At 37.9% G+C, this 14,597-nt stretch overlaps 1 protein-coding gene across 2 annotated transcripts in view; it reads right to left on the bottom strand.

Annotated features, from left to right (window-relative positions):
* The window catches only part of MYOM2 (myomesin 2), a 78,163-nt gene extending 63,804 nt beyond the window's left edge, over positions 1–14,359 (bottom strand). Inside the window, exons 1-7 of one of the 2 annotated variants that reach the window (XM_017814525.1) lie at positions 14,320–14,359; positions 9,220–9,300; positions 7,201–7,334; positions 6,087–6,206; positions 4,422–4,560; positions 4,088–4,245; positions 3,150–3,242 (exon numbers count right to left, since the gene is read on the bottom strand). In XM_017814525.1, the coding sequence (XP_017670014.1) occupies positions 3,150–3,242; positions 4,088–4,245; positions 4,422–4,560; positions 6,087–6,206; positions 7,201–7,307 (617 nt within the window). In that variant the 5' untranslated portion in view covers positions 7,308–7,334; positions 9,220–9,300; positions 14,320–14,359. Of the gene's footprint in view, positions 1–3,149; positions 3,243–4,087; positions 4,246–4,421; positions 4,561–6,086; positions 6,207–7,200; positions 7,335–9,219; positions 9,301–11,496; positions 11,516–14,319 lie in introns of those variants that run through there. The other variant, XM_017814526.1, reaches the window with a different exon arrangement.
* Positions 14,360–14,597: the final 238 nt, after the last annotated feature.

Raw genomic sequence — 14,597 nt, 5'->3', positions numbered from 1 at the left:
ATACTGCTCTCCCCTCTGTGTGCCAGCCAACATAGCAGGAAGCAGTCATAGTCGTTCACAGTTGAGTAAGGCTAAGTGATTCATTTAAGAACCATCACAGTAAACAAAGAAACAAAAAAAAAGCCCAAACCTGTCCTAAGCAAGTATCAGCAACTAAGAACTTTAAAGGGCTATGATTTTTAATTATTAAGATATACATTAAGGCAGAAAATATTTTTCAGCTATGCCATAAAACAACGGATCATTCTCATCTTGACTACTACTCTTTTCTTGTATTATGTGCTTCTCCATACTTAAATTATGTGGGATAAAGAAGTCTCAGATATGTATGAATCATTTCAACTACCAGTAGCTTTTCCTCCAAGGATTCTTCACAGTCTCCTCCTAATCACCTATCAGATGTGAGATGAAAGATAGGATGAACCACTACCGCAATGCATGTCATTTCTTCTACAACTATGAGATGTGCAAAAATAGAATTTAACTCCAAAACTCTTTTCTTTACCACTCAGGGGACATCTTGAGCGCAAGCTCCCCTTTGAACAAGTCTAAAAGGAGCAAAAAAGAGACACTGTATGATAATAATAGCACTGAATGCATGCAGAAAATGTGGTAAATTGAGCACAGAGCATGAAAAAAATATGAGACAGAGAAATTAAAACTATCTGGTTAATGTATAGGCATATAGGCCCTGGAGGACTGCAAACAGTGGGGGATGAAATAGTGTCCTGTTACTACTTTGAGACAACAAGGTGACGTTAAGGTTTCAGTGCCTCAAGAATGTTTCCACTGGGATCAGGGAATACTCTTTGGAATAAATATCACACTTGCATAAGAAGGAAAAAGTTCACTCTCTGAGCTTTGCTGAAGTGCTAGAAAGGTAGCCAAGAAATTCCAAGGCTGTTCTGAGCGGCTGTGGATCAGATGTCATGCAGCTCAGCAGTTTAGTATGAACAGCTGAGAAGAGCACAGACGTGGATAGGAAGAAAATCCCAATGGTTCCACCTCTTAGAAGAGCAAATTATTCATAAAATACAAAATATAAGTGCACGAAGATTTTTACAGAAGATCTAGAGTTAATTGATAAAGATTTATATAAAAACATTAATAATTTATATATTTTAACCACTACCTATGCATCCACTGTTTTAAATATAAGATACACTTAATGTTAATTATGCACTAACATAATGTTCTTCCCTTTCCCGCATCTTCATTTTGTCTTTTTGACACAGAAATTACAGCTGATGGTCAAGTTTTGAAATATAATAAAATATCAATAAATGAAAAAAATTTACATTAGAAAATTTCAGTTAATAAACTCTATAAAACAATCCCCCAGTATTCTTTTAAGTGGAGAAGGGAAACCTGGAGGAGAGCTGCCAGGAATCTTTAGGTGACAAAAAGACCACACTGCCAGACAGAATGAAAGAGAAATGGAGCAAGAGTCTCTGAAGATGGGAGCTCGGCTGAATATGAAGGAGTCTGCATGAATACTGGGTCTGGGATTACTAAGCAGAGGTTGATGATGGGTGCATGTGGGAACTTGAAGTGACTCTGTGGTATGTCTGAACATGTCTAAAATATAGCTAGGTCTGAATACTTCCAAAGCTGATTGTCGATAGTGTCTACATGGCTGATAACCAGCAGAGAAAAGAGATAAAAAGCACCAAGAGGATGGAAGCCATTAGTACCCTTCAGCCTGGTGGTTACAGATGCTCAGAAAGAACCATCAGCCCTAATTCTCATTTCTTCTAAAAGCTATTGCCTCCCAAAATGTCACAAAGGAACCTACATAATGGCATCTGGACTTGCCAAGCAGTTCCTTATGGATACTAACCAAGGGACACAAACAGTCACAGTCACTCACCATCAGGAAATGACCAAAGCTTCATCTCCTGATTGGCACTCACACATATCCAGACAAAGGAGAGTGTTTTCCATTTTCCCTGCTGAAATGGAGAGGATTGCTAGAGGACAACCTGTTTTTATCTTCTAACCTCTTATTCTTATCTTCAAAAGTAATGTTGGTGAGAAGAATCAAAAATATTGACACATTTCATGTATACAGAGAGCAGTTAGCAAGTTAGCCATAGCCTGGGGGTGGAAGACTGAGTCTCTAAGAAGCATCCCTTAGGAAGCAACAACACAGTGATTCTTTCTGACAGGTTCTGTACATGGGTATGTTTCTTCCATCCTGAGCTATGAAGAGGTTGACAGTTGGGCTGGACTTGGCTGCAGGATGACAAAGGCAAGTAGTCTTTCCCAAAAACAGAAGGAATGATGCACATATTTTCTGAACTAATACCGCAAAGCTGTACTCATGGCTGCTTCCACTGTTGACAGATGGAGACAGGGTAGAAGATTAAATGTTTGGCCAGCCAAGTGTTAGCCACAAATATTCCAGCTGTTTCAGCACAGCTGATGCTCAAGTTCTGGAGAAATTAAAAGGAGGGGGTTGTGTCTCTGCTCTAGATATTAATTTTCTTTTTAAATACCATAGTAATATCCTCATTTTTCTTTGGGTTTTTATATTTTTTTAAAAAGCTTGCACCAATTCACATGTAACATGTAATATTTCAATTGTTTAGGAAAGCATGGGATTAATTTGGGGAAGCTGTTCTACCCAGGCATGTTCTATATCACAAGGTTAACATTTTGAAAAAAATAAAATTAATTCCATTATAACCTTTAAAAAAATTACACTTTCTTACTTTTTGGAAGAAAAAAAAAAAGGACATAAAAAAGTAAACAGGATAGTAAAACAAATACAGCTGTGTACCCCTGACCTGGCCAGCAATAATTTTGTTTGCCTTAAAAAGCTTCATCATGACAAGAACATGCTAAGATATACTTCTAATAAAAAAAGGAACTTTTTTTCTTTCACCTACTTTCAGCTACTTGCCTCTTCTTTTGTATCTTCTAGGTTGCTGACGTTAATGAATATAAATATCTAATTTTTCATTTCATTGTCATGATCTAATATTCAGCTAGTCAGTGAACCTTCTCTAGCCTAAACGTGAGTACCAACAGAGAAGTGTTGAACTTAACAATTCTCTTTCAGCCTTTATGTGAATTTTTAATTGTATTTGATATAAAATACTTTGTGTAGAACATAAAAAAACTGTTGTGTCCCCAGAAAGATTTACCTGTTTATATGCAACACATGTACTCCATATTTGCTTTCAATTCTGTACTTTGTTGGATCACTTGCAGGAGTAATCAATTCCTCATTTTTGTACCTGACAATCAAGGAAAAAATAAAACTCATAAATATCAGCAACTATTCATTCATTTGGTAGATCTTTGGATCCAGATATTATTTACTATCATCTGAACCCTCTCTATGAATCTTATCTACTTGCACAGAGTATTTTCCAGGATGTATGGATAGATACATATTGGCCCATGAAGGCAAAGGGGGACTATCACTGCAGCAAGGAAGTGGAAAGAGAAGATGTGCACCCAGTCTAGAAGAACAGAGAAGCAGAGGGAAGATGGCATGTGACTTGAATTTCAAGTCCACTAGCCCTGACACAAGATGGGAAGAAAACTTTTTCTTGAATTACAGTACAGCACTTCAGCACAAATAAGGTGAGCTGCAACAGAACTCTGCCTGCGGCTGTCACATACATAGGACAGCACTTGTCTGGAGAGGACGGCAGCTGCAAGGATATTACCTTTATGTCCTCCTCAACAGAAGTTAACACAAAGTGACCATAGATGACAACAGTGGTGCTGTGCACAATTATCCAGGCTTAGCAAGTAGCCTGTGAGCTCTTTGTATTTTGTCATTTGATACTTCATCATCAGAGAACTCAATAGCCAGAAAGACTGGAATGCCTTCCACTGTCTGCCTTCTGAAATACTTGAGTTTGCTTCTCACATTGCACAGGGCCATTCAGCACGTTGTCCTCCCAATCCTTCACATGCAGTATCAACCGCTACGATCCAGCACATCTTTGAGGATTATAAAGGGGATTTAACATAGCCATTATGTATGTGACACTTATCAGTTATGGCATAACTTTCAAATGAAAAAAGCTTAGCAACATTTTTAGAGGGCTAGGAAAGGCCAGTCTCTTACCATTGTACAACAGGGGTTGGAAATCCTTGTACAGTGAAGCAAAGGCTCACAGACATCTTTTCCCAGACAGTGTGAGACCTCAGGCGCACTAGGATTTCAGGTGCTCGACTTATACTTTCTTCTAAAATATGTCTTTCCAGTGCCATATTTTCTTCTACCTATTAAACACAGGAAAATAAAAGAAGCATCTGGCACCACACTCAAATGGGGTAGAAGATCTAATCCTAAATCCACAAAAAGATGCTAAATCACTACTCGTATGTGAAGCACAGGCCTAAATTTCAGGATATCTTGTAATTATGTTTGGACAGGAACAAAAAGATTCAACAGGTACCATCCTTTGAACAGCAAGCTTATCCAGATGTTCTCTAGCACGGTGCCTGGCTGTGTGAATCTCTTTTTCCAAAGCAGACAACTCACTGGCAAAACGGATTCTTTTCTCATCACTTGAATGAGACTTTTGCTCATGACTCCTGTAGGACAAGAAAAAAATCAGGTAAGAGTAACCAATACGAAGCTTTAAGTTTGTCACTTGTGCATACTAAGCAACTGAGGGCTCTGAAATCATATTAGCAGGATAAAATCTAATGTAGGAATTATTCTTAGCATCTATCTACCTATCCTAATAATGAATATCTGAAATTAATATGAATTTTCTTTATTTTCTTTCCCCTTATATTTGTGGTGCCCCACCTACAGAACTTGAAATCTGCTGTGGTCACACTGACATGGTATCCCATAGTCTCAGTTCTCTGGTAATCGAGATCAAGAACCTGCCTGGCCTCCTTCTGATTCCTAATTTTCCTTCCCATGGACACAAGAGGGTAGAGGAGTAAAGGCATATTCTGTGCCTGTTCACACCTGGTAAAAGTTGTGCCTTGCTTGCGTTGTACCCTTAGCTTTAGAACCTGGCAGCTCTGCTAGCTCCATGGCTGTATCAGCTGACCTCACCTGCAAGATACAGACCAAGGCTTTCACATGGATTTGATGAACTGCTGCATGCAAAAAAAGCTGTCCTTGAACAAGGATGAGCAGAAAGTACTATAGAAATTACCAGGAAAATACAACATTTGCAAAAAAAATTGTGGGTTGTTCCCTGAAAACCTAACTCCATAGATTCTTCAGAATTCGTAAAAAGAACCCTAACTCATAAATGTTTTTAGGAGGAGCTAGCCTCAATCTCCTTCGCTCATGCTGATTCAGTAAACAGCCTGTGCTACTCTTTTCCTTTCCAAGAGGACAAAATAAGGTACTGAATATCAGATATTTCTAACATGTCTATCAACATAGTCAACATATGGCAAGACTTCGAAAGTATTACCCAAATAAGAAAACTTCCGTGAAATTCAGTGAGCATATTATTTGTCTGGTATTTAGAAACATTTGATTTTCCTAAAACATTCTGTTTTGAGGTTATATGTTTCAAAGTACCAGAACCATATGGACGTATATGATTTTCACAACATATTTTCTACAAACAAGGCAGAATTCTTTCTTGTAGTATAAATTCTTTGTGTCTTTTGTGCTGTCACTGTAGAGCATAGCAGAGCAGCAATGGTCAAATTCACTAACAGGAATATTGTCATCAGCACATTTCCTATGGCACTTCATATCAGGGCTGTAACTGAGATATGACAGTAAGCCCTCTTGATATTAAGGAAAGAACTCAAACAGTTTAAACTGATCTAAATTAGAGATTTAGGAATAGTGGATTAGCTCTGTCCAAAATGAGTTTTGGATACCAGGTGGATTCTAATTTATTTTTGTTTTAAAGTTGTTTTCAAGGGTCACAGTAGGGATTGGGGGAACAACTCTGGGTAGAAATATGAGATTGAAAGTGACACTCAGCCATTTAGTGTTCCAGCCAAAACAGATTAATGAAGAACAGTGATAGAGAAACCTCCAGTCCTGTCAGCTGTGAAAAGAGGCCTGGCAAAAGAGCAGTACTAAATGGGACCAGAGCCACTACACAGGTCAGATTGGACCAACAGAGCTTTACCTTTTCCTGGATTCTTGCATTGCTTCATGAGCCAAAGTGCGTGCCCTCCTGGCACAGAGTCTACACGTTGTTTTGCCCAAGCCAGATGATTCATAATAAGTAGCCTGTCTGGAAGCAGCCCTTCAAATATAAAAAACATTGTTATAACCCAGCAATTCAGGCAAAAAATGAACACACAGAAGTCAAAGAAATTACTTTGAGCTGAATGAGCTGAATACCATGACTGAGCACTGTTTGGTGAGAAACGTTTGCACCCTCACTGAGTGCACTAGGTGCTGATTCTCACTATTCCTTCAAGAGCTTACTGCTTATCATCTGTCACTTGGGATCATTAGAAGTTCTATTTCATTCTATTAAATTTATACTTATCTCAGTCTTCAATCACTCAGGTGCACTTCAGTGGATCATGAAGGTACAAGCCTGTCTAATACACTAATCACAAAGAATCCCCATAGCATTGTCTGTTTCTAAATAGTCATGCCTTTTTATACTTCACAAAACCTCTTCCATAAACTCTTTCATAAGGGAAGTTGGACAAGCTAGACAGCTAGATAGGCATCTTAATTACTGAGGAGGGAGAACATTGATTCTGAAGCAACCAAGATAAAAAGCCCCAGGCTCTGAAATACAAAGAATGTTTATTTAGTGGCTAAAACTCTAAGATTTCCCATGAGAAGGGTTAAGCCTTCCTTTAAGTTTAGAAAAAGAAATTGAATAACAAAAACTATAACTAGGAGTAGACAGCTTCAGATGAAGAAATATCATCATGTCATATGGAAGAATGGTTAAAAACCTGTTTCTGTGATTTCATGGCAATTTTTCTGAAGTCAGAGCTTTAATTTGAGCCTAAAAGGAAGAATTTTCAATTTGGAGATAGTAAACAGGACAGATCCTGAGCTAAAAGGTCTGTGTAGCTATGTTACAACATATAAGAAAGTTTAGCTATGTTGATGGGAGACTCTAGATAAGGAGCATCCCAATGGAAGAAACTGGAAAACTATTGTTCTGAATAAATCACAGTTTTTGTGGGTGAAGGGGGAAGGTAAGTATCTTGATTCTAAGAACTAACTACCCAAAATAGAAACCTGTCTAGGATTAAATACATGGCACTTACTTTCTTGCTGCGTATTCCTCAAGTACATATCTTGTCTGAATGCTGCGATAGGACTGATCGAAGTGCTTGTGCCTCCTCTGGTAAAATGGCACTGCTACTGAAGACATATTTCAGTGTGTTACAACCAGTAATTCCTGCAGAGAGTGAAATTAGCCATTTATTCAACCATGCACACATTCAGCCATATATTTCAGACATTTTGGCTTGACATTTTTTGATTTGTAGAAGTGTGTGAACATGTACAAATGTACAAAATTGCATCAATTTGTGACAAGTAGAGTCATCAATGGCACACATGGGTACCTCAAGCCGTATCTTATCAGTCATACAGTGTGAGCTATGGAATCATAGATGACAGCAATAGAAGATATTTTGTCAGATCGTTTTTCCCCTTCTTTGCAGATGTCATTTAACACCTACATAGAAATTTACGGGGATGGAAATTTGACAGTTTTTTGGGCATAGTTAGACATTTCAGTTCTCTGCTCTTCAAACATTTTACTTTTTTCATTGTTGCAATTTATGCTCATTATCTCTTGAACAATTCACCATGACAACAAAAATAGACTGTGTTCACCCCCTTTTGCAGCAGCCTGTCGAAGATTTTTTTTACATCTGCTTTCATCTCTTTTGTTTAAACTCAACAAAGATGACTCATGTAATCTTTTCTCTTGCAATATTTTTTCTGGACCACCAATCATTCTTGTTGCCTTTTTGTGGACTTTCTCCAAAGCATGGCATAGTTTGATCAATATTTGGACAGAAGGTACTCAGGAACATTCGGGGTGCTCCTAAGAAGCAGTGTGGGTGAAAAGAGCATGTTTCCCACTGAGTTAGAGTTAAGCAGATTCCCAACAATGTCATTAAAAGAACATAGAGGTGCCTACATCCCTTTGTGTTCATTAGAAATATGATGACAACTTCTTGCAAAAGTGGGGAATGTCACTAGCCATATCCTGAGTTGATGCGAGCTTGTGAAACGACAGTCTGACTTGAATAGGGGGGGTCTTTACTCCTGGGCCATTTGGTCCAATCAGTGTTGAAGGATCCCAACTGAACAGCCAATATCTTCCCCATGAGGCAGCTACACTTCAGCGACAACTGAAGCAAGTTCTTTCTATAAAATCTATAAACCAGCTTCAGCCCAATCCTGAAGATTTAGTCTGGGAAATTACTGCAGTAAAACCTAATTTCCTACTAAAAGCTAAAGGGAGTGTCCCCATTGCTATGCTTCCCTGTAGTGTGCAGACTGCCAGCTCTGCTCCAGTAGCCAGGGCACAGGTGGAGGAGGCATGGCCTAGGATCCACCCATGTGTACCCATATCAAGTGAAGCAAAGCAACACCAGCTCACCCAGGGGCCATGTTAATAGTGTGTCAGGGTCCTGGGGACAGCAATGGACCTGTCTCTGCCCAGCCTCCTCTAGGGCTCCTCCCACCCTGCCCACAGCCCAGGACTCCATGTCAGCACCCAAGACCATCAGCTCTTGTCCCAGCAATGATGCAGAAGGGCCAGTCTCCAGCTCCCCACAGCCTGGCCCTGCCCATACGTGGACCCTGCCAAGAAAAACCTGCCTCATACCCACACCAAAAGTCCACATTTGTAACAAAAAGACACATGAATAGGCGGTTTCATGATGTATATAAAATGAAAGCTCAAAGGGATTTGAATAGAAATTTAGATACTCATTTAGATACAATATTTAACAAGGTAAAATACCAGTATATACTGTATTTCCAGCATAGAGTATTTACCAAGAAAAGGAAATGCTAGTCATTGATCAAGTAGTGTAATAAGCTTCAACTCTGACTGTTACTTTCAGGTAGTCAAGGGTAGAGTCAGATGCTCGCAAGTTTTGATGTTCTCACATCAGCTAGTTTTGCATTTTGAAGAAAAAGTAAGGAGAAGACAGTAGACATGTTTAATAACAGAAGCGTGTTGTCTTATAAAGTTCTGAGATCAAAGGGATCTTTAGAATTTATCACCTCATAGCTGCATCTTCTGCATAACTTATAATTACCTTTTCAACCCTTTTTTCAAGAGATATGAGAATGACAAATGACACGTTTGGGAATGAGAGCTTTAGACAAAACACCAGACACTGCAAGACAAAAATGAAAAAGGTTTACAACATCACTATGGGGCATTAAAGAAATATATTGACACATTTCTAGAGAAATAAGAAAGTTAACATGACCCAAGGTAGTTCAGCCCATCACATTGATGCTAGCTTAGTTAAGCGCTCTCATACAGTGCTGAGCTGACATAGACCTCTCATAGAATCATTAACTCATTATAGAACACAATGTCTTAGTTACATGAGCAGAGTTGCATAGACTCACGAGCAGCCTTGGCTTCTCCTAGTTTTGTTATCTGTACATCATGTGATGCTACACCTGCAGATATCAAATGCTGGTTTTCTTCCTGCTATCTGACCATGTGGCTACTGTGTATATGACATTTTGTTTCCTCCCTAGTTCACATATTAACCAGACAATTAATGGTATCATGTTCCTTCTTTTTTATTTTTAATTAGCCTTTTGCCAAAATGAAGGTGCAAAGGGCAAACCCATAGATTAAGCTGACTCCACTGTTAAGAGCCCCTCATGTTTATATGTTTACATGTCTACATGTGACAAGTTAAATAATTCTGTGAATTTATTAACATGCAATGTACATGTTGGTATGCATATAACTTGCACTGAGATTCAGTGTATAAGGATTGCAGAACAATGCTCATTTATCTGGATAGATCACAGTCTGAGTTGTTTTCATCTTTGAGATAGGAGAAAACATCTTTTTCATTTACAGTTCAGCTTTTTCCACTAAATGTAAAACTTACATTTTAATTGTCATATCTTCGTCTATTTGTCAGCACCCAGGACTTCTCAAAATTTGGATTCAGATGTTTTGCACATTTATCCAAACACCTTAGTATAGAAACAAGGCTAGTCATGCATGCTCAGCTTCCATACAAGTAATTAACTGAGCTTGTTAGGAACCAGATTCATTTTGCCTTTGGTTAACACAGAGGGGAGCTGCCTGGCAACAATTCCAAATGTAATAATAATCATCAGTTAATTACAATGATGCTTCCAAAGTATGTATTTAATACTTAATAGTGCTGCACAGACAAGTATCAGAAGAGCAAAATTACAGTCCCACTAAAAGCAGGATACAGGGTATTGAGTTCCTGATGAAAGAAATGTCTATTTTATTCCTAGGAATAATATTTTGACTGTTTTCCCAGTTTTTCACTGGTACACATTTATATGAGATTTTTGAAATATATTTTAATATTTAGTCAGTTAGAGAACATGATATGCAGATGACAGCTAATCTGCACTGAATTTATTGATTTAGGTGAACCAAAATTTTGTTACTGACGGTGTCTGAAGACCTAGTTATACTGGCAAGTCAGTTGGTGGAACTGACCCAAAAGCAAGATGCAGGCAGTGGTTTGGCAGAGGCACTAGGGGGAAAAACATCCCAGTGGAAAATGGAGAATTCAATAACAAAAAAATTACATAAATTGGTCCAGAGAAAAATAAATTAATTATCTGACTAATTATAACAAATTAAAAAGCAAATCTCATGTGTTATTGACCAAGTTCTACTGCAAGAATTACAGAGACCTAGCTAAAATATATAGCCTACATGTTACAAAAAATCCTTAAATTTCTTCCCTGTAGATTCTATTAACAACTCTGGATTTTCAGAAAAAGACCTGGAGTTACAGGACAACATGGTCCTGAAACATTTAGTGTCTCGTTCTGACATCAGAAGGACCTAAAGTGCACCAGTCTGTGTGCTCTATAAACCCAAAGACTATTAAAGAAGTTAATTATAGAAGACTATTAAACCCAAAGAAAAATATTACATCAGCCAAAATGTGCTTAAGAATTAATGATAGAAAACACAGGTTAGGCTATTCAGATTATTTACATAAGTATATGTTTCCTCATGCTTAGTAGCACATATATAACAATTTATACTGGACCATGAGTAAAAGGCAGAGTTCCCAGGACAGGATACGCATAGTTTTGTGACACAGTAATACTGATCTGAATAGAAAGCAGTAATGTAGGACACATGACAAGGGGCCACATTCTTGGGCAGAGGAGCCAACGGTCTGATATAAACATTGTTAGCTTGATAAGTGAGTTAATTTAAGATTTAAAGGACAAGTAGTAAATTCTAGCATGATCATTTACACAGCCTCAGAGAGGACGCACACCACCAACTAAATTGATGGATGGGTTGACAAATGCCATAGGAAGAACCTGGTTGTGCTCACCATAGATAGACAACTTCCATTCCCAGATTCAGAAGGCTCCTGCCATGAGCAACGCACCATGCAACATGAACTTTCTCGGCCTGACCTGTCAATGCTATAACATACGACATGCACTTTCTTTGCTCATCTCTGTTCTTGGCCATCTGCAGAAGAGCCAAAAACAATTCACGAGTTCTTGCATGACCTCATGTAGTCTATCCTCCTCATTCCAGCTGAAAGGTCAGTACATCCTGCTCCTACATGCACATCCTCATTCTTGATACTCCTCTGTATCTCATCTTTCTTAAACATCTTTGGCCATTTGTACTTATTGGAGGGGTTGTCTTGTTCTTCCCATGACTTAGGCATTGTTTCCTCAACCCGTCTGTAGTTCTGCTTGTTGTTCTCTACATTGTTCAAGGCTAAGTGTTTTTAGGAAACCTTGTTTTGCCAGCTTACACTTCTGTGGTGCATTAAAGCCCATGATATTTAACTCATAAAAATATATTTAAATCCATATCACTTACATACCACAATGAAAGATGGAAAAAAAAACCAACCAAAAAACCCACACCTTCTATTCATTGGTTGCCCCTAATGACCAGTTTCAAGAACTACTGTATTTCCTCAAAAAATACATGATCCTTTCCAGTTTATTATATATATATGTTGTAGAAATTGTAGATTTAATAACATAGTAGCATTTTCCCACAGAAACTGACTTTGGTGGAAATCTTGTAAAACCATCATGAATCATTATGCAACTCATAGACACTGCAGCCTAAATAGAATGGGATGCAAAGGATCTGGTAAAATCTTCTCCCTTTTGATAATAAACTTCTAAAATTCCAATATGTCTCTCCAGTCTTTTATCTCTGTACATGTGTGTATATTTAGATCTTACATAGAAATTTATGTTCTGTGCATGAGAAAAGATGAACTTAAAAACCCACTCAAATATACAGTTATTGTAAGATGTTTCTGTCCTTCCCACTGAAGACCTTTTTCATTCTGCATAAGAATTCAATTTAACTTTTTTGATAACAGAATACAAATGCTTATCGAATTCTTTAAAAAAAAAACCATATGGAATTCTCATTTGCTTAAAACCTACCAAATTCCAGACATTACTTAGCAACCTTTAAGGCTTCTTGTTTTTTCTTTTCTGATGTGTTTAGCTATATCATAGTTGGTCTTATGTTTTACTGATCATACCTCCTTTGTATGGGAATAGTATTTTCCTCATTTCAAAAATTGGTTTTAAAACAGAAATCTTGTGGACAACAAGTTTAACCTGGTTCAAATCATCCCCAGAAGTGCATGCATTACTTTTGTTATTCAACCTAAAGACAGAGTTCTATCCTCTATTTCTAGTCATCTGAATATCCAGCAAAGCAACATTTTTAAGCAGCTGATGATACCAGCTATCATAGATGTGTCTATTCTTAATAATTTCATGTCTTCAATGAGTAGACTTTTGACATTTCACAACATCAATTGATACTGTTTTCAATGACATACAGGTAGATTCATCAATTTAATGCTGTAGCATATCTATGATTAGTTAGAATGCACACTTTAACCTTGTAGTAATCCCTGAATGGTTTGCTTCACCCTCTAGCCAGAACAGTCAGTGTGGAGGTATTTTGAAATATACTATGGGCGGTCATAGTCATGGTCATGGTCATATCCCCAACCTTGATGAGAGAGCTTTGCTCTTTGGCAGGTAGGAAGAGGCAGAGTCATGGGTACCCTTCCCTCCAGCAAGGTCGTTGTGAAGGGGAGGACCAGTTCCTGCATTTTTGTAAGTCTAAAAAAAAAATGTAATTTTGGCTTTTCTATTACTCGCATGAAGGAAAGGAGTGGAAGCTTCCAATCTGACTTTCTTTCCACAGCCCTACTAGAAGCTAAACAGTATATATCCCAGAAAGGATACTAATATGGATGATATCTTATGAATTCATGATCATACTAGACTGGAAATTAAATGAAGCTGAATTTGTCCACATTGACTAGAAACCTTGCCACTCTAACATTCCAAATGTACAGAGTTCCAACATGTTCTCATAAAGTTTGAAAATTTCCCTTCATTTGGCAAATGTATTACATCCCCCCAAGTGGACAGCAAAGACTGTTGAACAGTGAGATGGTGAAAGTCACTTCCCATCATCCCAACATTCAGTATCCTTCATTATGATACTTTCATTGACTCATAGGCATTATCAACACACAGACATAATTTCAAGAGGATGAATATGATTTCCCAGGACTCTATCAGTGCTATTTAGCTGGAATTAACATATGGCAAAGAACACATCACGTAGTCTAGAGCAACAGGGACACCAGAAATACATCTTCTGGAAACATGTACTTGAAAGCAGGGCAGACAAAAAACAAAAGTAGATTTCTTTTTTTCCTAGCTACATTCTACTCTTCAGCATGCCAAATAGTTTTGCCAGCTACTATAGGATTTTATACTTAATTATTTACACACAGACTTCAGATAAAACATACGGTATAAGCCCATAAGAAAGTGGCACTGCCAATATTTGTGCAATTGGAAAAGTACATATTCAAATAGAGCTATAGATTTCTGTAATGTAGTTCTTTATATGCAGCAAGAAACAGAAGAAATGTAAGACACAATAAAATAAAGGTGACTATGAACAGAATAAAATTCTACTTTATTTTTTTGTTTTTCTTTTCATGAATCAATCTGTGTCCTGCTTTTTTCTGGTTTCGTAAGGAAGTTAATTTTTTTTTTACAGAAAAGCACCCAACACCCTCCTACAAGCACTCCCATTTGTTCTGAAGAAGAAAACCCTAGTTTGAAAATGGACTTACCAAGGGATATAGAAAAACTGCAAAGCAGAGAGGAAGACCAGCCTTTCCCAGCCTAGTAAACTCTGCCTGAGGAAAACAAAAATAATTCCCCTCTCTAAAGGCTACTGCCCCTTCACTCCCATTTAAGGGCAGATGCAGTTCTATATTTAGAACTAACCAAATGATTCTCCCAAAACTGGGGTCAGCCTAGTAGGCAGTAAGGGTGTGGTATAAAAGCAGAAGAAAAGCACTAGCCTTTATGCAGTTTTACACTGTATTTTAGTAAAAGACAAATGTCA

This window comes from Lepidothrix coronata, unplaced genomic scaffold, assembly GCF_001604755.1.
Source record: "Lepidothrix coronata isolate B3197 unplaced genomic scaffold, Lepidothrix_coronata-1.0 Scaffold45, whole genome shotgun sequence".
Taxonomy (NCBI): domain Eukaryota; kingdom Metazoa; phylum Chordata; class Aves; order Passeriformes; family Pipridae; genus Lepidothrix; species Lepidothrix coronata.
The sequence above is the reverse complement of the archived record's forward strand: the minus strand, read 5'-3'. Positions and strand labels throughout refer to the sequence as shown.